This window comes from Barbatula barbatula (assembly GCF_947034865.1).
Source record: "Barbatula barbatula genome assembly, chromosome: 25".
Classification (NCBI taxonomy): Eukaryota; Metazoa; Chordata; class Actinopteri; order Cypriniformes; family Nemacheilidae; genus Barbatula; species Barbatula barbatula.
The window spans coordinates 10,149,094-10,174,095 of record NC_136788.1 but is presented as its reverse complement, the minus strand read 5'-3'; the positions used below and the strand labels follow the sequence as shown (position 1 = coordinate 10,174,095).

General features: G+C 37.7%; 3 protein-coding genes across 3 annotated transcripts; 2 read left to right on the top strand and 1 right to left on the bottom strand.

The window, feature by feature from the left end:
* Positions 1–2,951: 2,951 nt before the first annotated feature.
* ahcyl2a (adenosylhomocysteinase like 2a) lies at positions 2,952–10,161 on the bottom strand (the record flags this gene model as incomplete). Its single annotated transcript, XM_079450904.1, has 16 exons — positions 9,918–10,161; positions 7,074–7,179; positions 6,807–6,950; positions 6,617–6,717; positions 6,273–6,375; positions 5,336–5,430; positions 5,149–5,255; positions 4,852–4,968; positions 4,710–4,773; positions 4,511–4,599; positions 4,361–4,431; positions 4,191–4,285; positions 4,007–4,105; positions 3,825–3,893; positions 3,198–3,276; positions 2,952–3,076 (listed from the first exon to the last, which is right to left on the bottom strand). The coding sequence occupies exons 1-16, from the start codon at positions 10,149–10,151 to the stop codon at positions 2,952–2,954; spliced, it is 1,698 nt and encodes a 565-aa protein (XP_079307030.1). The 5' UTR covers positions 10,152–10,161.
* Positions 10,162–12,453: 2,292 nt separating this feature from the next.
* On the top strand, positions 12,454–18,555 carry ckmt1 (creatine kinase, mitochondrial 1). The gene is given in 11 exon segments (XM_079449657.1): positions 12,454–12,620; positions 13,607–13,765; positions 14,980–15,178; positions 15,254–15,349; positions 15,539–15,760; positions 15,855–15,940; positions 16,663–16,786; positions 17,080–17,214; positions 17,315–17,440; positions 17,544–17,633; positions 17,635–18,555. Coding segments are annotated over 10 exon segments (1,254 nt in total). The 5' UTR covers positions 12,454–12,620; positions 13,607–13,613; the 3' UTR covers positions 17,659–18,555.
* Positions 18,556–20,739: 2,184 nt separating this feature from the next.
* LOC306890887 (creatine kinase U-type, mitochondrial-like) lies at positions 20,740–24,598 on the top strand (the record flags this gene model as incomplete). The annotated part of the gene is made up of 9 exons (XM_079450903.1): positions 20,740–20,891; positions 22,080–22,278; positions 22,354–22,449; positions 22,634–22,855; positions 22,922–23,007; positions 23,203–23,326; positions 23,445–23,579; positions 23,836–23,961; positions 24,452–24,598. 9 exons carry the CDS (start codon positions 20,740–20,742, stop codon positions 24,596–24,598), a joined length of 1,287 nt encoding a protein of 428 aa, XP_079307029.1.
* Between the last annotated feature and the right edge of the window lie 404 nt (positions 24,599–25,002).

Sequence of the window (25,002 nt, the reverse complement as noted above, 5' to 3'; positions counted from 1 at the left end):
TAATTTCCTCCTGATGGAAAAGTTCAATTGACAGAAATAATTTAGGGGAATATAAGATTAACTACCTTAAACTGATTTGCAACTGTTACTCTTGAATGTTTTGGTCTTAAACATCATAACTTGATTACCTCCGAGCCAGCCCACATTATAAACTAACAAGTGTCTTGTTTGGGGAGTACATAATGTTATGGTGATACTTGTGAAAGCTTAACATCAGTGATCACATAACATTCAGAAAGAGCAGACAATTTTACAACACAGGTTTATCTGATATGTTTGAATATATTATACTCTGTATCAATATGGTATATAAAATACAGTAATTGCATAACAAAAATAGATGTGTTTAAATGTCTTCACATCCTTTCTCAATATATTCAAAGATGTTATACCAGAAATTATTTAAACACTTTTTTTTTGTGGATTGTTATTTGGTAAAGTATCATGGCTACTCACCAATAATTCTTTGTTTTCCTTTTGAAGCTCCTCAGCAATAGTATCTTGGGGTTCAGGGCCAGTTGCCTGTCCAGAATTTAGAGCTATATCTGAGAAAACATTAAATGTATTATATATAAACATCAGAGGATTATATTTTTAAAATCCAGTTGTAATATTCAAAAGGAAAATTACCTGGAAATTCCATATTATTTGTTGTCAAAGCAGAGACATTTGAGCTAAGAAATGACAAACATGATTTGTGAATACACAGAAATGGGATTTTGAATTTGTTAGATTTTTTTACTTGTATTAGTATGTCACTCTTTTAATAAATGTGTCGAATTTTTATTATAAAAAAATATATATGATCATTGAAACAAAACAATTCAGTGTAACCGTTGAATTGTATGTGACCTCTCACCTTGATCCTTTCAGACAGCTTTTTCTTCTGTTTTCACTCTCCTTTTGAGGTTTCTCCTTTGTCTTTTCACAACAATACAGAGCAAAGTTGTTTCCATTATTGTTGGCCCAAAAAGTGCCCAAAGATGTTTCGTATCTTAAACAGAAGTCAACCCTCGAACCTTCCTCTCCAAACGGAGGTACCAGCGTGAGCTTGAAAGTGAAATAATCCATCTCCCCTTTGTCCGACCGAGGAACATATTCAGCCAACAGATCGAAATGACTTCTCCATGAATCCAAAGAAGTACGTACATACACCATCTTATCGAAACACAGGTTCAACACACGGATGACTCCTCGAAGGGTCGTGGTCCCGGGAAGCAGCTCTAGATGCTGCAGTTCTATTTTTTTCTCATGAAGGTCAAGCTCCAGTTCGGTCTGCGGGAGAACGAAGAGAGGAACCATGAAGTACTCCTTCGCTTTATTCAAGTCGCTCTCCAGAGGGTCCGGCGGTATGGTTACAGCCCAGGCGTCAAATTGTTTCACAGAGACGAGACTCAAACCAATGGTGTCGGCAAAGGACACCCTCCGGCTGCTGGAAGGGGGAGGCTGGGAGTCGTCGGAGGACGCTGAACTTCGTCGCCTCGGTACCGGAGAAGATTTTGGCCTGATTCCTTCCCAACCCAGAGACTCATCATCCTCGTCCCAGGGGCAGGGTAATGGTAAACCCAGCAGATTGGAGTTGGCCCCAGTGGGGCTGCCCAGAGCTCCCACAGACTCCATCAGGCAATGTGTGTCAGAGTGAGAGGAACTCAGCTGGTCAGCCAGCAACTGACAAGCTGTGACTTAACATATGGAATCAGATTACATGTGACATTGTAGGAAAAAGCCAGCGCTATATTTAGGGCAGAAACAACTTGAGCTATGCAGTCCGAATGCAGGGGAGCCATGTCAAAATACTTTAGTGGCACACTTCAAACATCATAACATTGTTATGAGAACACAGACCTAGAAAATCTGTCATGCTTGTTAAGGAAATGATACATTTTTCTGTCAGTCACCCTTAATGTTAAAAGTTGTTTCTTTTTAGTTTTTAAGAAACACAGCGATCGAGCGATTGTCATGTAAAGGCTCTGCTTAAGTATATGATTTTTTATTTTGATTTAAATGTGTATATTTTAACTTTTTTATTTCTGACTAAATGTTCTCTTTATCTTTTGTATTTAGTTTTACCTAAATGTTACCCACTTTTATTAGAGACTTTTATTGTGATCATATCGGTTTGAAAGATGGGGCGTGGTAATTTATGCAGATCAGCTTATTTTTCTTAAAGCTACAGCTGTCATAGAGACTGAAGTCCATGCAGCTGTGAAAATATTTGAGGAATAAAGACAGCGCAACCCTAGCCAGAGTACAATGGAAAAACAGTACGTTATATTAAGAGTTCTAATCTAATGTTTATTTTATTGTGCATTCCAAGTAATATCAAACTGCTGTTGTTTGGGTTGTTTTGATGAATGTATAACTAAATAATACAGGTAACTAACACAATAAAAGACAATAGAGTAAAAACATTAAAACAATAAAAAACTATTTTTTTGCTAATACACTCTTCTCTTCTATTCAATGGCGTCTCATGGGAATAGTGTTATCAAATAATCATTAATTATTAGGGAAATCTAAAGCACTTTATATCATACATGTTTCTTTAATTAATCATCCTAGAAGAAGCACTTAAAAGAAAAAACTCTTTTGTTCTAGAGGTAAATACGTTTATTTTCTTCGAACTATGATTCAATTGGACAGATAAATAATACATGCGATGTGTGTTACAAATAAAATCTCAGAATCCTGAGAAAGGTGAACAGAAATATAGCAAGTACATAGATCTGATCTGTACACTGATGTAGACACAAACATCTAAAATTGTGTGCAGTAGAAGAGATAAAATCCAAGTCAAGCCTTCTGTCCTTCTTACCCCACAGATCCTTAAATAAATATGATGAAATATACCAAGGTTTCTTCATCTTTGCTAATATCTAAACAGAAATACAAAAACATGTCACATTTCACAGCCAAAAACGTAATAATAATTTGGGAATTAATAACATTTGTCACCTGTAATAACTGGGTTTGAAGGGTCCATATTTGTTCAATCCAAGATATTTGGCCTGATCATCTGTGAGCTCAGTCAGGTGTGCGTCAAAGGTCTGAATGTGCAGGCTTGCAACATACTCATCTGGTAAACAAAACAGAGTCATATTATGATGTATTGAATACACGATTCACTCACCATAATCAAACATTGATTTTAAAACCAATGTAAAACCAATACTGAATTCATTCAGTCATTTACTCACCCAGTTTCTTGGGAAGAAGGTAGACATCCTGTTTGTAACGGCCATCGGGGGCATTGAAGAGCTCGATCAGTGCCAAAGCCTAAAATGTAGAAAAAAAAAAGTGATATATAAATGACAGTCAGTTCTCTGTGTAAATTTACCTTTAAAGGTAAGCATCTATTTACAGAAATGTAACATAATATACATAACTATGTCTTCAGAGGTATATAGACATCACATAATGAAGCGTTATATTTGTATTACCTTAGAATGAGCTATTTCTATCTACATACTTTCACCATGTTGTTTCTACAGTAGCCCTAAACGGACAAAATGCTCTACAGAGCGCGCTACGTAAATACAATATCTCCTTCAGCACAGCAGAAAATGTGACGTCTTTTCCTGTGTCAGCCACCGTAGTGCTTTGAAAGAGAGGGGGGGGGGGGGGTGGAGTGAGCCATTGGTTGCAATTCGCAACCTCAGCACTAGATGCCGCTAAATGCCATATAGCGGACCTTTAAACAATTTATCATCCATTGCCCATTTAGTCTTTAATGTTTGGACTGAGAACAGAATAACTTAAGCCTTTAGGCTACTAACCTTGGTACATTTTATTCAAATTCACGTATTAGTTGACTGCACACATACCTGTGTAGTGGCTGTGATGGAGAGCACGTATACGGGTACAGTTGTGCAGCTCAGATTAAGAACACGGCCCTAAAACCAAATTCAGTCAAACAGTAACTAATCAATATGCTTTTTATATTAAACACCAATATGCCATGTGTGTTGTAAAAAGTATTTGTATATAATCGTTTCATTTTTTCTACCTCTGCTAGAAGAACTATTCTCTTGCCGTTAGGCCAAATAATGTGGTCCACCTGTTCTCTCACATGCTGCCACACCAACTCGGAGGTTCCCAAACTTGCCTGAACACAAAATACACATTCACACACATCGTTAGCATCTTTTTGTCGATCTTAATCACTAGTTTTCTACATAATCACTGTTTACCACGTCGATTTCTGTATTGGACCGTCCCATGTTACAAACAATACAGCCATTTTTCAATAAGTCCATGTGTTCCCTCACAACGACGTTTTTGTTGCCTGTGCAGAGAATGAATGAGTCAGCAAGAAAGAGTGTGAGAAAGTAGTAAAGCAATGTGACATTGCAGAACTTGCCTGTGCAGGTGATAACAATGTCCACTTGTCGGACAACATCGCTTAGTCTGACCAGTCGGAAACCATCCATGCTGGGCAAGATACAATTTGGTGTCAAGGATCTTTCTAAAACACTTCTTGTGTCGAATGTAGGTTTTTATAATGTCTTACCATGCTTGTAAAGCACAAATGGGGTCGATCTCTGTTACGCACACAAGAGAACCCATAGATTTCAAAGCAGCAGAGCAACCTTTTCCCACCTGTGTGCATTAAAATTTACACAAACAAACGGGTCATTGTGATGGCCGTTGTTCTCATTTAGTTTTCACTAATGTGCATTACATGTAGTGCATGTGATGTGACGACTCACCTCGCCATATCCACATACAAGCACCTGTTTCCCTCCAAACATCACATCAGCTGTCTTTCTGAGACTGAATAAGAGCGATTTGAACATTACTAACTGAAACACAAGGACACAGTTGTTTGGATAATCTGTAACCCGTTCTTACCTATCGAGAATAGACTCCCTGCAGCAGTACAGGTTGTCAAACTTCTGCTTCGTAACAGAGTCATTGACATTCATGGCTGGCACACAGAGTTTTCCGGCTTTGGACAGGTGATGAAGCCTGCATGTTATGCAATACAATGCTGATTTTTTTAAGATCTGTAGTTATCGGATGTTTAAGCTGGGATTTAACAACGGTATAGAATTAATGCAACCATCTCTTCATCAAATAAAAGTACAGAAACATTGATGTATAATGTCATTCCTCCTATTTTCTTCAGATGAATGAAAATCACAAAACCTGTGGATTCCAGTGGTGCTCTCTTCAACAACACCCTTGACTTTTTTAAAGAGATGAGGGTATTTCTTATAAATCCAATGTGTCATGTCTCCTCCATCGTCGAGGATCTAAATGAGAAAAGTACTGTTAATATGCAACTGCAATATGGAAGATGAACGGTCCACCGAATTACCCAAGGGACTCATACCATGTTTGGCTCCCAGCCCTCCAGATTTACACAGCGATCAATACACCACCAAAAATCATCCTCGGATTCACCCTTCCATGCAAACACTGGAAAATCTGCCATTGACAGCAGAAAACAAGAAAAGTATTGTCATTGACGGTACAGTCTGATCATGGAAATTCCTAAACAAAGTGGCAAATTCCTAATAAAGCAATTCTGAAATTTAACCATCACTAGCATGAAAATTTTATTGTACCCAATAAGAACGTACGAATTATTACGAATCAAATGCCACCTAGTCAAATAGTTATGAATTGCTGGGATTATCTTGTGTTGTGTATTTTATGTGTATTGCAAATTTTCTTATGATGTTCATTGATGAAACTACATGAAGTTGACATTTCGTCACCTCGGTTCTGCCTGCCATCTGAGCTTTGAGATTTAATCATCTTCAAAGTTTTCCGTTTGACTTTGTATATAAAACCTTCTTGTTTTCTTAAAAATTCTCAAAATGCACACAACGTTCAGAAAAATAAGTGAGTTCTGATAAAAATGTCAGACAGAACCTTCTAATTCCAAGGTGATGATTTCTATTCATACAAAATAAGTGACCATTTCAAAATTATTTTCAGTGTTTTACCATTTCTAGGTATGTGTTTAGGCAAATTATCATTTTTGTTTCATTTTGTAAGCTACTAACAATATTTCTACCAATTTCAAATAAACAGTTTTCATGTGTCTTGTCAACAACAGACAGAAAAACAACAGACATTGGACTGGAATGACCACAATACATCTAGAAAAGCTGATTTAATGAAAATGTAGCATGGTCTTTTATTTTTTTCTGTGGCTGTATATTAAAAAATACAAGCACTTGGTTCCGATAACTGGAAATGTATTATACTACATTATATTTTCTAATATATTCTGTTTCGCAAGGAAAGTGTTTCTTTTATACCTTGCTCTGCCAAAGCAGCTGCCACTTCATTTTGGGTGGAGTAAACATTGCAGGCCGCCCACCTGAACTGAGCCCCTAACACTGCCAGTGTCTCGAACAGCACCTGTTGAAGAACACATTCTTAGCATTATTTACAAGTAAGCAATCACATAGTGCACTGTTGTGCATAAGACCTTAAAACACAAAAAAATAAAGGAGTATATGTAATAAAACAAGTTTACATTCAATCCTTCTTAGATGCTGCATGATGCTTTTATCCAAAGTGACTTACAATCAAACCCATGACCTTCTGTCAGTATGATATACATTTCCAATGCAGTGAAGGGATAGAAGATGACACTTACAGCTGTCTGAGCAGTAACATGAGTACAGCCTATTATTTTAGCTCCTGCCAGTGGCTTCTCTCCCTGCGCTGCTTTTCTCAGAGCCGTTAATGCCGTCATCTCTTCAACAAACAACAGGTACACATTACACAATCATTCTGACATTCTTAGTCACATACGCAGTTTCGTAAATGTATTAAAAATACATTACCTTCCTCAGCAAGCTGTATCTCTCGACGTCCGAAGTCTGCCAGCTTGATGTTCTTGATGCAGAAATCACTGTTTCCTTTGGAGTTGATCTGCTGCCGGTCTCGAGGAGAAACTTTATCCTCTGCAAATTCTGTACCTGAGCCTGCTAAATGAAGAAAATCAGCTACAATCAAAGGTGAGGTAAAACCAGTATCAAAAAAGATACAGCTCCTAAATGTTCATTTAAAGTTGAGAAAAAAATCTCTCATATAAATTGTATGGCATTTACCTGAGCTGTCTGTGGATGACTGAGAAATGGAGCGAGACAGAGACCGACGGACAGTTTTGGTTAATCGGCTGTTAAATTCTTTTGTGGGTTCAGGATACTGGATTTGCTACGAAAAAACAAATCAGAGTTAAATGGTCAAGTGATCCATAGATAAAAACACACATTCTTAAAATAATCATGTTACCCCTCAGTTCTCTCACAAGAGTTCTCATATCAAGTTAATATTATTCTCATTTATTTTTGTTGTTGACAGAAGTAAATCAAACTTTCGAAGATTCACAGACTGTATTTATATCCTGTACATACAGACTAAACAAATAATAAATAATACATTTGGGAAAGAAAAACCTTACCGTATACAAAACAAACAAGCCAACAAATAAAAACCATCTAATGTAAATGCAAATAAAATTAGCCTATAAAACACTGACTTTTTAACTTATCAAAATAATTTCACCATTCAGCTTAATTTTATAAGTGACACAAATGTAACTAGATTTTTTCAATTAACTTCAATGAAGAGATTTGATTTATTTAAAAAAGTTAAGTTGAAAGCTTTTACAGTGCTGTCAAAGTCCAACATTGGTCTAGAAAGCTTAAAAGTACCTTGACGTTAAGAGATAACACAGCATCTTTTGGTTCTCTGTTTTTAGTGAGACTAACCAGGCTATAGACTTTCCTCATGATGTCTTGTCTGTCGGGGAAATGCGAAGACTCGATCCCCCACAAGCTTTTAAAGGTCGAATTATAACTATAAGCACGTTTCTGTTGAAGTGATCAGGTTGTAGTAACAAGTCAGAAGAAATCCTATACTGTGAGAGCAAAACCTTTACAATACATTGTGGACAATCAGGACTCTGTCAGCTCACGTGACTCAATGATTATAGTCTTCGAGGTCACTGAAGGAATTCATTAGTGAGTCATTTATTAATTCTGACCTGGTGCCATTAAACTGCTTCCGAATAGATACGAGTGCAGTGTTCTGTAAATGTACATATGCACACGTTCCGTTTAGGGTGGTCGATGACGTCAAAAAACCTGTTCCGTCACACGTCGTTTAGCAGACATGTTTCATCCAAAACAACTTGCTGAAGGGACCGTTCACATGGAACGACCTGAAGTTTCTTCAAGGGCAGAATGGCAGAGGAACTCAAAAAATTTGCAAACCATGGGTAGTATTTTTCTAGATTTGACCTTGGCACATAATTCATATTCTGTGATACTTCAGGACAACAGGCCGGGCTTTGAGCAACTCATGGTCAAGGTGAAAAAAAGTGTCTCAACGGTTATCCTTTTTCAAGATCTGAGTCTGGCATTTGGATTACAAACTCATAACTGTAACTGTCATGATAATATATCAGACAGTTGACCACAGACATATTTGAGGTCAAGGTGGAAGACTTCATTTTTGGTAACGGCTACTTTCACAAAGTGTTAGATGCTATTTACACTTAGTTTAAATAGTAGGTTATGTTTACACCAGTTGCAGCAGCAGTTTCTATCGATATATGATATTTACACTAACTGAAAATAGCTGTATTTTCTTTGGATTAAGTGGAAATAGCGGTTAGATGCTCTTGGTACTTATACATAGTGTCAGATAACTATTTGCACCTCAGTGTTGTTGTGCATTAAACATTACGCAATAATAAGTGTAAATCGTTATATTTTTGCAAATTATTAAAATGATGGCAACATATTGAGATTCTAAAGGACACTTTAAAATGTAAGGCAGCTTTTAAACAAAAGTTTTTAAGCAATTTTATTTATTGTTGTGTTATTTCCATTATGCCTTTTGTAATATAAAAGTTTAAAAAATGAGAGCATCAAAAATTATGCATACAGGTTTAGGAAATATTTACGAGTATTTATTTATATTTACCACAAGAACAAGACTTTTTTAAAGAAATCCTCAATGATTAAGGGGTATTTTATTCACTTTAACACAAAATGTCCAAAATCCAGGCATTATGAAATCAACTTGCGTTTTATGAAACACATTATACTTATATTTTAATGAATTATACTATGTAGGAGTAGCTAAACAATATACAAACACTGCTAAATGTTTTGGCACAAACTCAAATGACAGGCAGCAATAGCACAACATTAATGCTTTGTTTTCTTAACAGTCATAGCTTTTAGTAAAGAGCTCTGTTTGTTTCCTCTATATGCTTTTCCATAGTGCTCGTGTTAGCAGAGGTGGTGATCATATCACACTGTCATTCCTCCTTCCTCCACTGACTAAACCCTTCAGAGAAACGGTTAAAACTACATAAACACATCGTGTTTTATGCTTACAATGCACATATGTAAGAGACAGATGATCTGTTTTTGAAGAGGTTTGCCTGTGAATGTACTTAAAATGACATAATATGAACTTAAAGTTGTGGTACAAGGCGCTGCAGACGAGCGCGAAGGTTGAAACCTATCCGTCTCGCAAGTGTTGGGAAACAATGGGAAATTAGCACAACGGGATGGACATACTTTGTGCAGTTATTAGCGTGTTCCTTACAGTAATGAAGACTACAACAAAATGTGCACTCACAAAAATTCACACAGGTTCAATTTAGGGAGCATAAGCGACTAAAATGGTCGCAATTTCGAGCTCAGCACTCCGTTATGCCAATTGCGTAAGGAAATTGTGTTCTCGCGAGACACAACAGATCTCGCAAGATCAAAACACCCCAATATGCATGTATATGCATGTTTTTAAATACAAAACTTAATATGCACAGTACACAGACATATATTATGTAAACACAACATTTTATTCTGGATGCGATTAATCGATTAAGCCCTACTTAAAAAACGTTATGATTCTTTGTTAAATGTGCTACTCACTGTTTTCGCTCTTGGCGCTTCACTAACAGCACCATCTTTGGTGTAAAACACTTCTTCGTTGTTCTGCATTTGTTCGAAGGCAGACGGCCAGCTGGTTGCTGCCTCCAGCATTCTCAGTAACTTGCTTCTTGTTGTCGGCGGTTGTGGAACATCTCCGTCTGTAGCTGTTTCAACAGCAGTGGACATTACTGCTTCAGTGTGATGGGAGTCTTCTTTCATTTCATTGGTGTTCATCGCAGTCCACTTGAATGTCCTCAGTTGAGATGTTCTCAGCTTTTAAGGTCTTGTTAGTGACTTAAGGTGTATAAACATGAAAATTGATTGTGGAAACAGAAGTCATGGTGGTAAAGGAGAGTTCCTTCAGACTGGTTTTACTACTGTATGATAACTGGTTTACTTGAGTGATTCCTCACAGAAGTACCAAAGTTTGGTCAATGTCAAATCACAATATATTTCAAACAAATGCTTGGATAGGACAGTTTGATTGATAAAGTTACAATGGTGTTGTCAGTTTCCAGCAGACGTCATCATAAAGGAAACAGCTTAATGTTTGACGTAATTCTCCTGTCATGTTGACTATACACAACGTGGAGGACATGTTACAACAAGCATTAGGTGATCATGACTTGCGTGATACTTAAACATTTTTATTGTAACATAAATTGAAATTTGTGTACATAGATACACCTCTTAACCATAAATAAAATAATGTTTCAACGTAAATGGAAACAGAGATATATACAGTATTAAAGGCCCACTGAAATGCACATGGGGTTGTTTGATGGGTTATCGTAATATCATTGAAACAGGAAGTTACAGTCTGGGATCTAAAGATAAGGTGAAGTGCAGAATGATAAAAATCTTACAAATGTTGATTCTTATTGGTGGAAATAAGTGATGGTATGATGCAGCTTATATGTTATATACTGTTTATATATACGCAACTGTTGTTAATGTTTTTAGCACACTAGTTTATAAATACTGTTTAAGGCTAACATATTCCTCTAAAATCCTATACATTAAAATATTTTAATATAACTGAACTGAAACATAATTTTGTTTACAATTTGTGACCATTTCAATGAACACAGTGGATGATGCCCCTTTATATTTTATACTGAAGTATATGAATATATTAGTGGGTAAAAACATAAGCAGTTGGTGAGTAAAATTCAAAGTGCGTATGGGAAGTGGAACTGCAGAAGAAGCTACAGAAGAAAAATCATGGCCAACAGTCCAATGTATACATTGCATTCTGTGTGTATCCATTCATGCAAATCTATTACAATATATTAACATTATAAGCTTTTTTTATAGTAATGTCTGCTTACAGTATTGCAGTGTCCAACAGGGGACGCTGTAATCAACATACCTTTCCTTCATTTTTTAAATATCACTAGTTTTTTTCTGAAAAAAAGCCATTTAGTTTTTTGCCATAAATCATATTTTCTTACGATTGTCATTGGGTTTTGCAAATTTCTCATAAAAATCAACTTTGACAACACAGTATTTAATCATTTTAAAAGTACAATGTTGAATTGGGACATCCAAGGTTTCAGAAGGACAGCAATGATATATTGGTAACAAACAAAATTTCTCTGTGTAATTTTAAGCAAAAGTGTTTGGATAAATAGGCTAAATAAAACTGATTGATCTATGGCAGTGGTTCTCAACAGGGGGGCCCCAGCTGACTTCCAAAGGGGCTCAGGGTGACTAATAATTTTGAATGAGAAAAATTTGCATTGAAATTCATTTTAAAACAAGTAAAAACCAGGATATTTCTTTTTATTTGTTCATTTTTATATTGAATAAACACTTTGCCAGTTAAAATTGGTATTGGAGTTTCTTCTGTGAGCAGGAGTGGGTCTTTGAATATTTTTGAATACAGTGGGGGGGCCAACAAGGTTGAGAACCCTTATTTATGCATCGTCGAGAACCCTTATTTATGCATCGTCAAAAAGTAACAGATAGTCAGCACGTCTATATAGCTCATAGTTTACAATTCCGACATGCATGCCTGGTTTGTTCTGGTTAAAAATACCATAAAAAGTATGAAGTTCCTTGTCTGCTATTGCATCTAAATCAGTTTATAGTAGAACTGATGAAAATGGGCTCATATTTATTTTTAAAACATTCACAGTTAGGCTATGGTATGCAAGCCGAAGAATATTATTTCCATGCAATGGAAGTCCATGGGAATTCAGATTTGTTAAATAAAAGAAATGTAAATGTGACATTGTTTTGTTTTCTTAGCAACATTTTAGTTGATTAGTTTAGTTGATTTTGAGTAGATCATTGTGTATTTACGTGGCCTTTTGGTACGTGTAACTTAACAAATCCTCAGAGTGACCTTTGAACTTCATCTTTGATACACTATCTCTTGGCCAGCCTACTGTATGCCAGCTCTGATGACAACATCTATAGATAAGAGACCCGGCTGTAATTTTGCTCCCTAAGAAAACATTAGGCAGCATATACCATCCAATGAATGAATGGCTCAGGGCTACTTCATTACAGTCAGGCTTTCTTGGGATTTACTATTGGACATTTCAAACAGAAGGAAGTCTTATGAACCCCGTGGCATTATAATAAATGGACCACACCTATACCCTGCTGCTTTGTAGAAAGAAGCATTGCCCTTTTACCTGGTTCCTGCTTTAGACGATAAGACCAACTTCAGTATACTGTAAACTGATTTACCAGGTAAGCATTAGAATTTTCTTCAATTTCTTCAATTCATTTTGAGTAAGTTTGAATCAATTCTCTGTAGGACTTACTGATGTATAGCTTGGGTTCGCTGTATTTCAATTCTATTTATTCACAATTTTGCATTGTTGGTAGTTAGCCTACACTGTAGTAAAGAGTTATAACTGAAAAATAAAGAATACATATATTTCCAAAGAAATTATTAATTTAATTTGTGTATTGCATGCATTAAACACACCAAGATTTCATCTCCCACTAATGGCCAGCTCTACCAAACAGTAAGGGATTACTAAATAGGCTTTAGTTTAGTCATTTCCAACAGTAAATCTCTTGTTTATTTCACGTGACCTTTGCTTAATATCTTTCTGCAAGGATTATCATAAAACCAGTAAATACACGGCTGAAGTGATAACTTATGCTCCTATAGGTAACACTGGAGCAAAGAAAGCAAATGTTTGTACTATAAATATATAAATGGAAACTCAGTGAATTTTGCTAACCTAGTTGCATCTCAACTACAGAAATGATCTAAACATATCCATGCATTATATAGGCTGCATGCGTTCATCCACAAAGGCCCTAGCGCGCATGCGCGTGTTTTTTACGTTACAGGTAAAAACACCGAGCCAATAGGGTTCAATGTCACGTAGAACCGTGACAGACATGTCATCGTTTACAGCACGTTTATTGCGATTGCAAAGTGTGGCTACAACGTTCATCATAAATGCACAAGCACAAGACGACATCAGTTTAAAAGAAAGGGGGAAACACGATATATGAATATATGCATAGTGTGAGAGGGGGAAATGGTGCTCGGATGTCATTTATGAATCATCAGTTTCCGTGCAATGAAGGGAGGGGGGCTCGGCCAGTTTATTCTGCTGGGAGAAGGGCACACACACATCCGCAGCATTCCCCTGCATCCTGACAAGTTCCGCTATCTGTCCATTCTTCACCTGGAGGGTTCTCTTTTGGTTTTGTAGGGTTACGATGGCAGGAAGCTTCGCGAGGATGTTGTCCAGTAAAAGGAAGGTGGGCATCTTGTCGTTGGTCGGTGCGGGCTCTCTGACTGTGGGATTCTTCATGAATAGAGAGCAGCACATCAGTGCTGGAGCGCACGTACGGAGAATCTATCCTCCCAGGTACCTATATAGACCGAGTATATATAGTAGGCCTACGTTATATTCTGCAAGTGATATGCCAACAATGGAACATGTCAAACAGACCGTGTTTTGTACTGCAGAAATGCCTAAAGGCGTGAAAAAAACGTGATATTGACTGATACATTGTGTCACAAATTCCACCGCCCCTGGTGTTATAACGATAAGGATGATTGTATTGTATGATAAAAGCCTATAGAGTATTTTATTATACGTTACATTAGGCTACGTATACGTTTCGTGCACAACGCGTTTTGAGATTATGGTTAGTTTTTACATCAATAGCCCTTACGAAAATGATTTTACTACGAATAAACAAAAAAAACACGGTTAAACAAGGCTAACATTAACAATAATTTTGCTACAGTATATTAGTTAAGGCCTACTTATGGTATTTTTTCTACAATAAAACCATTTTACAATAACCAACCGTGCATATTAAATACAGGATTATGCCCTATATAAAGCAGCTGAAAATATTAAGAGACCATTATGTTCAGTTTTTCTGAATTCACTATTTATAGGTATGCATTTCATTCTGTGAACTAATATTTCACCCAAATTTCTAATATGAACATTGTTTTTATTTGCATTCATTCGCTAAAAATGAAATCTGGAAAAACAGGTGAACATAACAGAAAAGATACGCTGTGATTTCAGACCTCAAATACTGCAAAGAAAACAAGTTCACATTCACTTTTAAGCATTGAGCATTTAGGAAAAGTTCAAGAATTTATTTGTGATGTCCTCAATGACCTCAATTTGAATCACAGTTTTCAGATGTCTTATCATGCTGTCAGTCTTTTGCATTCCGGAGGTTTGAATTTGTTAAAGCTCAACAGACACCGGACTGGGAATGACCACAATACATCCAGAAATGCGGATTAAATAAACATTTGAAATGCTTTGCTATTTTTCCGCAGCTGTATATATGTTTACCTTTTTATTGCGATCACTTTTACATACAAAGTAAATCTACTGTAACAACGGTTGTTTATTTGCACATGTTGTTGTTGCGCATTGGCTGTGTCTCAAAACCTAGTGAGTTGCATACGTGCTTATAATAACCATAAATGATAAGGCGGCACATGAATATGGACTACGAACGTCAAATAGCCAGGTATCCCTGTAGGTTTTGACACGCAGCTTTTTCGCTAAAGACTTTGGCTACCCTAAGGCTTCTTATTCTCCAACAGTGCTGAATTTCCAGATTTGCGGAAGCACAATAACTGTATGGCTAGTCACCTGACACCGGCTGTATATGCCAAGCTGTGTGATAAATCCACGCCGAATGGTTACACTTTGGACGAAGCAATCCAAACAGGCGTGGACAATCCAGGCCACCCCTTTATAAAAACAGTAGGCATGGTGGCAGGAGATGAGGAGTCATATGAGGTAAGACGATTTTAATCTTGGATATTAAGAGATATCATATGAACAACTGAACTTCATCAAACATGTTTCATGTAGGTCTTTGCTGACATCTTTAACCCAGTCATTAAAGAGAGGCATAATGGTTATGACCCTTGCACCATGAAACACCCCACGGACCTGGATTACAGTAAGGTGGGAAGAAAATATTCTTAAAACGTATTCTTATATATGCAAATACATATAAAGATAGATTCAATATAGATATTTTCAGGCTGGGGTGTAACATTGCTGACATCTAAGATTCCTTAAACTTAAACACTATCCCTTTGTAGAAAATGCTAATTTAATCTCAAATTACGACCTGGGCTTGTTTCCCATCAGATAAGGGGCGGACAGTTTGATGAGAAGTACGTGCTGTCATCTCGAGTCAGGACAGGCAGGAGTATCCGAGGCTTGAGTCTGCCTCCAGCCTGCACCCGTGCCGAGCGTAGAGAGGTGGAGAGAGTTGTGGTTGATGCTCTGGGAGGCCTACGAGGAGATTTGACAGGAAAATATTTCAGCCTCACTCAAATGACCGATCAAGAGCAGCAACAACTTATTGATGTGGGTACATTTGCTATCAGTGTAATAAATGCTATTGAGATGACAGAAATTCAGGTATGACTATGTAATTCACTATCTATTTGCTTTGCAATAGGATCACTTCCTGTTTGATAAACCTGTGTCGCCCCTGCTGACATGTGCAGGCATGGCACGTGACTGGCCTGACGCAAGAGGCATCTGGTGAGCATCCAATGAGAATGAGTGCCCTCTGCAAGGGTAGCCTTACACCCAGAAATAGTCTAAAGCAACCTATACGAGCGCACGCTCGGATCTGACATTGATCACAAAGTGTACCTGTCCCTCTCTACTGTAACATCTTCCGCATCATTTATCCTTTTTTTCGACTTTCCTCTTCTGTATGCCAAGGAAAAGTATCCTTACATTGCCAGGCTCAAAAAGGAAATTACGCTGATGGTTTTGGAGCTAACAAAGCAACTCTCTCAGGAAGATGCCATTAGAGACTGAAGACAAAATTGAAATGAGGTCATTGATACAGTTACCAGGAGTGCTTTAGAAACATGAGGGTGAATTTAAAGGGATAGTTCACCCAACAATGTTGCTAACTGAACAGCGATGGGACCCATTCACTTATATTGTTCGGACGCAAAACCAATGCAAGTCAATGGGAACCGTCGTTGTATTTAGAACATTTTTCTAAAAATATTCTTCTGTGTTCTGCAGAACAATGAAAGTCATACAGATTTCAAAAGACACAATGGCGAGTAAATAATGACTGAATTTAAATTCTTAGGTAACCTATCATGTGAACTATAAAGATCTGTTTCGAACCAAAGCCAAAGATACTTATTGTCACATATTATTTCAGGCCAAACCCATAAGGCCCAATATCGAAAGTATATTATTTCTGTTACAGAAATTAATTTCGTGACTTTCAATGGCAGGCATAACAATGAGAAAACCTTCCTGGTGTGGATCAACGAAGAAGACCACACTAGAGTCATATCTATGGAGAAGGGGGGCAACATGAAGAGGGTCTTTGAGCGTTTCTGCAGGGGGCTTCAAGAGGTGAACTCACACACGTGTCAGCTCTCAAGCTGCACAAGACTTTATTATTTCTCCTGCGGTGCTCCGTGAGAGATGCTGCAGCTGTGTTTATTGCAGCAGAGAGAAAAGTCATTTTGTGGACACGCTGTTGTAAACACATTGTCCTGCCAGACGTGAATTTACTGTCCATGTGCAAGTGTCTATGTGTTGATTATTCTAAAGGGGAAATTGTTGTTTTTGCTTTTGATTTTTAGTTGAATATTGCATTTTAGTAGCATTCTCCTAAGAGCTTGTTGTTTTTTGGTGTGCCTCAGGTTGAGAGACTGATTCAAGAGAAGGGTTGGGAGTTCATGTGGAACGAGCGACTGGGTTACATCCTCACCTGCCCATCAAACCTGGGCACAGGGTTACGAGCTGGTGTCCATGTTACCCTTCCACGCCTCAGCAAGGTCCTTTTTAAGAAATACAGTAAATGGTGAATTCTGTATAACTCTGTAGTCATGTGTACGGTGTTGAAATAATCCCATCATTATGTCTTTTCCTTTGCAGGATCCTCGACTCCCTAAGATCCTGGATAACCTGCGGCTTCAAAAGAGAGGTACTGGTGGTGTGGACACTGCAGCTGTTGGAAACACTTTTGATATTTCCAATTTGGACAGGCTGGGCCAGTCCGAGGTCAGTGGTGTAAAAGAGCAGAGCATAAGAAAGCATAGCAATATCTATGATCAAACAAATAATTGTGAACATTTAAGAAATTATGTCTTTTATCTGTCTTAAGGTCCAACTGGTTCAGACCGTGATCGATGGAGTGGCCTATCTCATTGAGTGCGAGAAGAGATTGGAGAAAGGCCAGGACATCAAAATCCCTGCCCCCCATCAGCAAGTTTAAATAAACAGGCTGTGACCCGCCCCCTCCTCTAATGGCTCCTCCCTCCATCGTGTCCCGCTCTCTTTTTAATATTCCACTGATATTGTTCAATACAGCATGCCTTTGTGTTACGCCACACTCCCGTATAAAACAGGGGTGAATGTATTGTACCTCATGATTGTGTAAATGTGGAGCTATTGATTTGTCACATTGTAACTTGATTGTGTTGCAATAATACTGCTATGACCATCATGAAGAATGGCCTCAGGTTAGACAAGTAGATGTTTGTGTGAAGATGATGACAATAGAAATGGCTTTTTAAAGGATATTCAATACTGCTTTCCCAGGTGAGTGTTTTTTATTGTGGTAGAGTAATAAGTCATGTGACAAATGCTTTTTATCTGTTCCCTCATTTTCTCAGAGTCCTACAATAACAGGGTGACATTTGAGTGCACAATGATAGAAATATATTATAGATATATAGATGTATAGCTATATTTGTCACAAGTCAAAACTTTCTCAGACACTAAAACCTAGAATCTAAACAATTTATTACTTATCTCAAGTTCAAAATGGATATTTTACTGTAAAACTACTCCCCCAAGTGGTAAGGATAAAGAACAGATAGATGTAAAGTTCGTTTTAATTTATATAAAGTGCTTATTCATTACCTCAAAACGAGCTTGTGGTTGTCAATTATCTCTTTATTTTCCATTTCAATAATAGCTAAACTTTTTTTAATAAATGGCTCAGTGGTAAGGGCATGGTGCTAGCAACGCCAAGGTTGAGGGTTCGATCCCAGGGATCGCACGTTGTCAGCTAATTTGAGAATCGCCTTTGTTTAAAATGAGTATCACAAGTTTGTCTGAAAATAAGATTTCCGCACTACATCAAATAGGCTAATAAAGTTGCAAGTGTTAAAAGTTACAAGAAAACACATCCATCAGAAACATTCTGGAGCTTTTCTACTGCCACTAGGTGGGCTGGAGTTAGCAGTCATCGTCCTAGCATACTGTCTGATATTATTCATTGACTGTCGACTATGTCACAGCAAACTGCAAATATAAGAAAAATACCATAAATATAAATAGTTGGTCAAATGTAAAATGGCCTCCATTTGCGCTTTAAAATGTGGTTCTGGTCGATCCGTTGTTGAACTGATAAGGCCAAACTGACACCAATGTTTGCACCGGAGCGAAAAACTAATTAGCTACAGCGAGAAGTTTTACGCACATCGCTACATCACGTTTTAGACAGGCCCTGCCTAAATGTCCCGAACAACAGTGATCACGTCCGATACTTAACACTTGAAGACGATATTAAATTTGGTTCACAGAATTGAGTTTGAATCAGGTGGACATTACGGCAGTCGGCCACATTTGTAGTTGTAAAATGAGCAATAATTTCACATTCCTTTTGATAGTGTCAAAATATTGGACGTGCCCTCATTCATCATGACCTATAGGGGTAGACTGCAATATAGATTCAGTGAGGATGTCTCCAAAACAACAATGAACAAAACACCAAAGTTTGTAAATGATCTATTTAGATGGTTGGAAAGTACAGTACAGTTGCATGGGATATTTGAGCAAAATAACTAAAACGATGTTGAAAAACGACAAAAAACGTACCCACCAACGCTAACATAAATAGAGGAAAATAACTGTAAAACGAAAAGGGCATCGCCAAAGACCCCTCTGCTGCCTAAACCGTACAGATTCATTTTACAACTGGATCCCTCTCCTTTAAAAAGCTCCAATAATATGTCATTAAGGTACATTTTGTCATGGTCCTGCCACGTCTGGTCGGGTTGTTCTAGTCTTGGGGCAGGATCATGACAGTACCACGTGTTTTGTGTGGAGAGAAACACGTTATTGTCGGACATAATGTGCTTTCTCTCTGGTCTCCTCTAAGTCCCGCCCTCTCGTTACCATGTTAATTATCTTGTAATGGTTTCATGCCTCTCACCTGTTCCCTGCTTGATCTAGTTCCTTCATTTCTTTCCTGTGCTCCTTTGTTTTTTTATCACTCGCCTGTTTTTATGCCTTGCGAAGACATTGTGTATTGTTCCTGTTCCTGGAGTCTAGTCTAGTCAGTGTTAGTCTATGTCAAGTGTCAGTTTAGTCAGTCAATGTCCCTGTTTAGCCTGTAGTTATTATTTCCTTCGTTCCTATTTTACCCCTTTGTGGGTCTTGTTTTGTGTTTGTTACATAAATCATTGTTTCTTCCGCACCTAGTGCCCACGTTTGGGTTCTGTCCTTCCCTGATCGTGACACATTTGGTATAAATATGTACCTTTGATGTATTATGCACTCTTTTGATTGCAAATATGTACCAGCGTCCGTGACAACTTGGGTAAATTTTACGACGGTGTCAGTCTGATTTATATGCTTTTAAAGTAGTTTAAATAAATAGAAGCCATTTTTATTGATGCCTCTAGGTGCCGGATCGTATTTCAAAGGTGCCGGATCCAGATCTTAATGTCTTTAATCACTTTAATTGCCCCCTCGGGTCAATTTGTTCTAAAGCATGACGTCAACACACACCGAAACACAAAATACACAATATACTAAACAGTAAATTCACCAAGAATAAATATTTAACAAATCCACAGGGGCAAGATCCGGATCGGACTTGTTCCGGCACAAATTAAGGCCTGCCTATAAGCCTTTGAGCAGAGTCAATCTTTTTTCTTACGGAACCTGGTGCGCTTTCTGTCTTGGTTCGGTTTGTTTAGGTATATGTGAACATAGCAATCGCTCTAGGATCCGCCCCAAAACAATAGGTCCAAGAACGCCTGAACAAGATGTTTCTGAAAATCGAGCCAAAGGGCTGTGCCACAAAAATTTGACTCTTAATGTACTCCCATCAATGGAGGACAGTGATGGGTTGGGCTATGGGTTTCCATAAGAGTTGGTGCTGGAACTACTGAGCGTTTCAGGAAAGATTTAAGTGAACACTTAAATGAGAAGTTGAGATGAGGTGAGTTAAACACATTTAAGAAACAAACATATTCAAACCTTTGTTTTAATGAGGGTATAAAATGTATTAAACTTCTTTGTTTGGAGAGACCTCACAAGGATCTTTATTTTAAAAACGGTTCAAAATGGCAAGTGGATTCACAAGTGTCCTGTCCAGCAGGAAGGTGGGAATCTTGGCATTGTTTGGTGCGGGCATTGGTCTAACTGTGGGATTCTTCTTTAATAGAAAGCAGTATGTCAGTGCTGGAGCGCATCTACGGAAAACCTATCTTCCAAGGTACCTACATTATAAAAAAAACTGTATTTTGATATAATTTCACCTTTTTATAGAATGTTAACAGATTCAATAGATGTTAAGTAGGGCTGTCAAACAAAAATTATTTGTGACTAATCGTATGCAAAATAAAAGTTCTCTTTACATAATATGTGTGTGTGCTGTATATTATTATTATGTATATGTGTATATATATAAATAAATGAAAGAGAACTATGGAGGAAAAGCACAACGATCAACAAGAAGAGGAGACAGACAGAAAGCACAATTTTTCATGCTACGTTTCCTTGCAAATGATGTGGCATAGATTATAGCCTATATTTATTCGTATGTTAAATGTTTTCATGTTTTGAGAATCATTTGTGGCTACGCCTTGTCGTTTCAAATTTAAAATGGTTCAGTAGGTGTTTGTGACATTTAGTACAAGATTGAACATATAAGCCCTCCACATGGCTTACACCCCACTATTTTACCTGCTCTGGTCAAGATGACAATGCTGAAGAATACATTGTTCCTCATGTAATGAACAAAGTAAGTGAAAATTTGTAGTACAAATGCCACTTGCAATTCAATTTGCATATAAAATATTGGGGTCGAAGCTTTGCAAAGACAAATCAACTTTTAATTAAAGTAAAAAGAAATCTACTAACCCTCTCTCTTTCTCTCAACAGGTATTGTTCTGGCTTTTGTTAAACTAGTAACTTTGTATTGGCACCTATTTGATTATTGCTCCTGTATGACATATCGCTTATTCCTCCCTGTACTCTCTAGAAGTCGCTTTGGATAAAAGCGTCTGCTAAATGACTAAATGTAATGAGCAAAAGTGTTTCGTTAGAATGCATTCTTCATTCCCTCCCTGTACCCCAATGGGTTCTGTGTGCTATGTGCTTGAGAGAAAAAAAGGCATTTATATTTGTTTTTCAATACATTTGGTCGGTGTATAGATAAATATCTTCTTCATCTCTGTTTTTGTATGATGTTTGATTTAGTTTGATTCTCTATTGTCCATTTTATCTGTCTGACTTAATTCTTGTCTTTTTTTGTCTTCTCAATTTCTTCTAAAATGCAGGTGTGCAAAAATTTTTGTTAGCAGATTATGTTACTAAACTTGGAACATAGCGTAATGCATGATAGTAGCATGATAAAATATCTTTATCATAAAAATATTTTTAATCAACCATTTTTTTACAGTGCTGAATATCCAGATTTGTGGAAACATAATAGTTTCATGGCTAGTCACCTGACACCGGCTGTATATGCCAAGCTGTGTGATAAATCCACGCCGAATGGTTACACTTTGGACGAAGCAATCCAAACAGGGGTGGACAATCCTGGCCACCCCTCAGTAATGTCAGTAGGCATGGTGGCAGGAGATGAGGAGTCATATGAGGTAAGACGATTTTAATCATGGATATTAAGAGATATCATATGAACAACTGAACTTCATCAAACATGTTTCATGTAGGTCTTTGCTGACATCTTTAACCCAGTCATCAGAGACAGACACAACGGTTATGACCCTTGCACCATGAAACACCCCAGGGACCTGGATTACAGTAAGGTAGGAAGGAAAGTGTTCGGTTTTCACACACCTGTGTTTGAGAGCGATGTCGTACTTGCATTCTTAATTGTGATTTACTGTTATTTGCATCTATTTTATTGCAGAAATTAAATTTGAACTTCTTAACCAAATCCTCATCTGGCTTGCTCGCTTGAGGTTTAAGATCTGCTTTTTTTCCCATCAGATAAGAGGCGGCCAGTTTGATGAGAAGTACGTGCTGTCATCTCGAGTCAGGACAGGCAGGAGTATCCGAGGCTTGAGTCTGCCTCCAGCCTGCACCCGTGCCGAGCGTAGAGAGGTGGAGAGAGTTGTGGTTGATGCTCTGGGAGGCCTACGAGGAGATTTGACAGGAAAATATTTCAGCCTCACTCAAATGACCGATCAAGAGCAGCAACAACTTATTGATGTGGGTACATTTGCTGTCAGTGTAATAAATGCTATTGAGATGACAGAAATTCTGATTTTGCTCTAGGAACACTTTCTGTTCAATAAACCTACGTCGCCCCTGATGATCTGTACACGCATGGCACGGGATTGGCCTGACGCGAGAGGCCTCTGGTGAGCATTAAATGAGAATATCTTATATTTCTTTTTAAAGACGAGAGATATACTATAGTAAGTGCTCCACACCCACTAAGACAAAAATTATCATTAGGATAAAATTTCACTGTCACACAGATATTGTTAAAGGCCATTTGACCAAATATTATATTACTATTGCAAAAAGTCATAATTGATGATTTTCAATGGCAGGCATAACAATGAGAAAACCTTCCTGGTGTGGATCAACGAAGAAGACCACACTAGAGTCATATCTATGGAGAAGGGGGGCAACATGAAGAGGGTCTTTGAGCGTTTCTGCAGGGGGCTTCAAGAGGTGAACTCACACACGTGTCAGCTCTCAAGCTGCACAAGACTTTATTATTTCTTTAGCACTGCTTGTTTTAATTTCTTGAAATATCATGAGGAGCTTGTTGTTTTTTGGTGTGCCTCAGGTTGAGAGACTGATTCAAGAGAAGGGTTGGGAGTTCATGTGGAACGAGCGACTGGGTTACATCCTCACCTGCCCATCAAACCTGGGCACAGGGTTACGAGCTGGTGTCCATGTTACCCTTCCACACCTCAGCAAGGTCTTATCTTCAAACATAAATTATGAAATTTGTACAAAACTCTCTAAAAGCCTGATACTAATGTTCTCTGAAAAGCTCAGAAGCTGCTTTTCTGCATATTTTTGAAAGAACAATGTGAACAAATCTATCGTTTTTAAGTGGAATTTTTAGGTTATTTCTATTACATGTAAGTTTTTATAATCATGTAAATTGTGTAAACCATAATAGGCTATTAAACCAAGATAATATGTTTTTATTGGATCTTTTCTCTTTGCAGGACTCTCGTTTCGATAAAATACTGGACAACCTGCGGCTCCAAAAGAGAGGAACTGGTGGAGAGGACACTGAAGTTGTCAGAAGCACTTTTGATATTTCCAATTTAGACAGGCTGGGCCAATCCGAGGTCAGTCATGTTCACAAATAATGTTAATAACAACTCATAATAATAAAGCAAAACAGTTCACCCAAAAATGAACATTCTGTCTTCATTTACTCGCCCTTAAATTGTTTCAAATCTGAATGCATTTATTTGGTCTGATGAACACAGAGAAACATATTTTGAAGAATGCTTGTAACCATCAGTTCATGGCCCCCATTGACTACCTTAGTAATAAAACATTGCTTTGTAAATTTCATTGTTCTGTTGAACACAAAAGAAAATATTTTGAAGAATGCAGGAAAGCAAACAGATATTTTGACGACCATTGTCATTTTTCTTACTATGGTAAGCCAATGGTGGCCAGGAACTGTTTGGTTACAAGCACTCTTCCAAATATCTTTATGTAATTTGAGGGTGAGTAAATTAAGACAGAATTTTATTACAGAACTTTAAGCTTCGAAATATAGATGTTATGACCATGACTGTAAACACTTTGGTCATAATGTTTGCTCAGGTCCAACAGGTTCAGACTGTGATCGATGGAGTGAACTATCTCATCGAGTGTGAGAAGAGATTGGAGAACGGTCAGGACATCAAATTACCGCCCCCACCAGCCAGTTTCAGTAACAGGTCCCTCTTCACACCAGCTGGCAGATGCTAAAACTAAACCATTGTGTGCCAAGCATGTATTTCTCTGATTTTCCTCTGATAGATGGCCCAGAGAATAAATTCATAGTGAAAAAGCGTGAAACCCTACTATTTCCTTCCTCCAAAAAAATATTACGGTTAAAAAGTAGTATGTGTTCATGACCACCAGATGACTTCATTATTGAAATGTCCAGAAAGTTTTAAAAAGAAAATCAGTGTCAATGAAACAACCCTGTTAAATGAAAATAATGGTTTACACATGTAAAGGTCCAGTGTATGAAATTTAGTGGCATGTAGTGGTGAGGTTTCAACCGACGGCTTACTCCACCCCTCCCTTTGTCATGATCCTGCCTCTCCTTGTCGTGGTTTTCGAGTCTTGTGGCAGGATCATGTCAGTCCCATGTGTTTTGTGTGGAG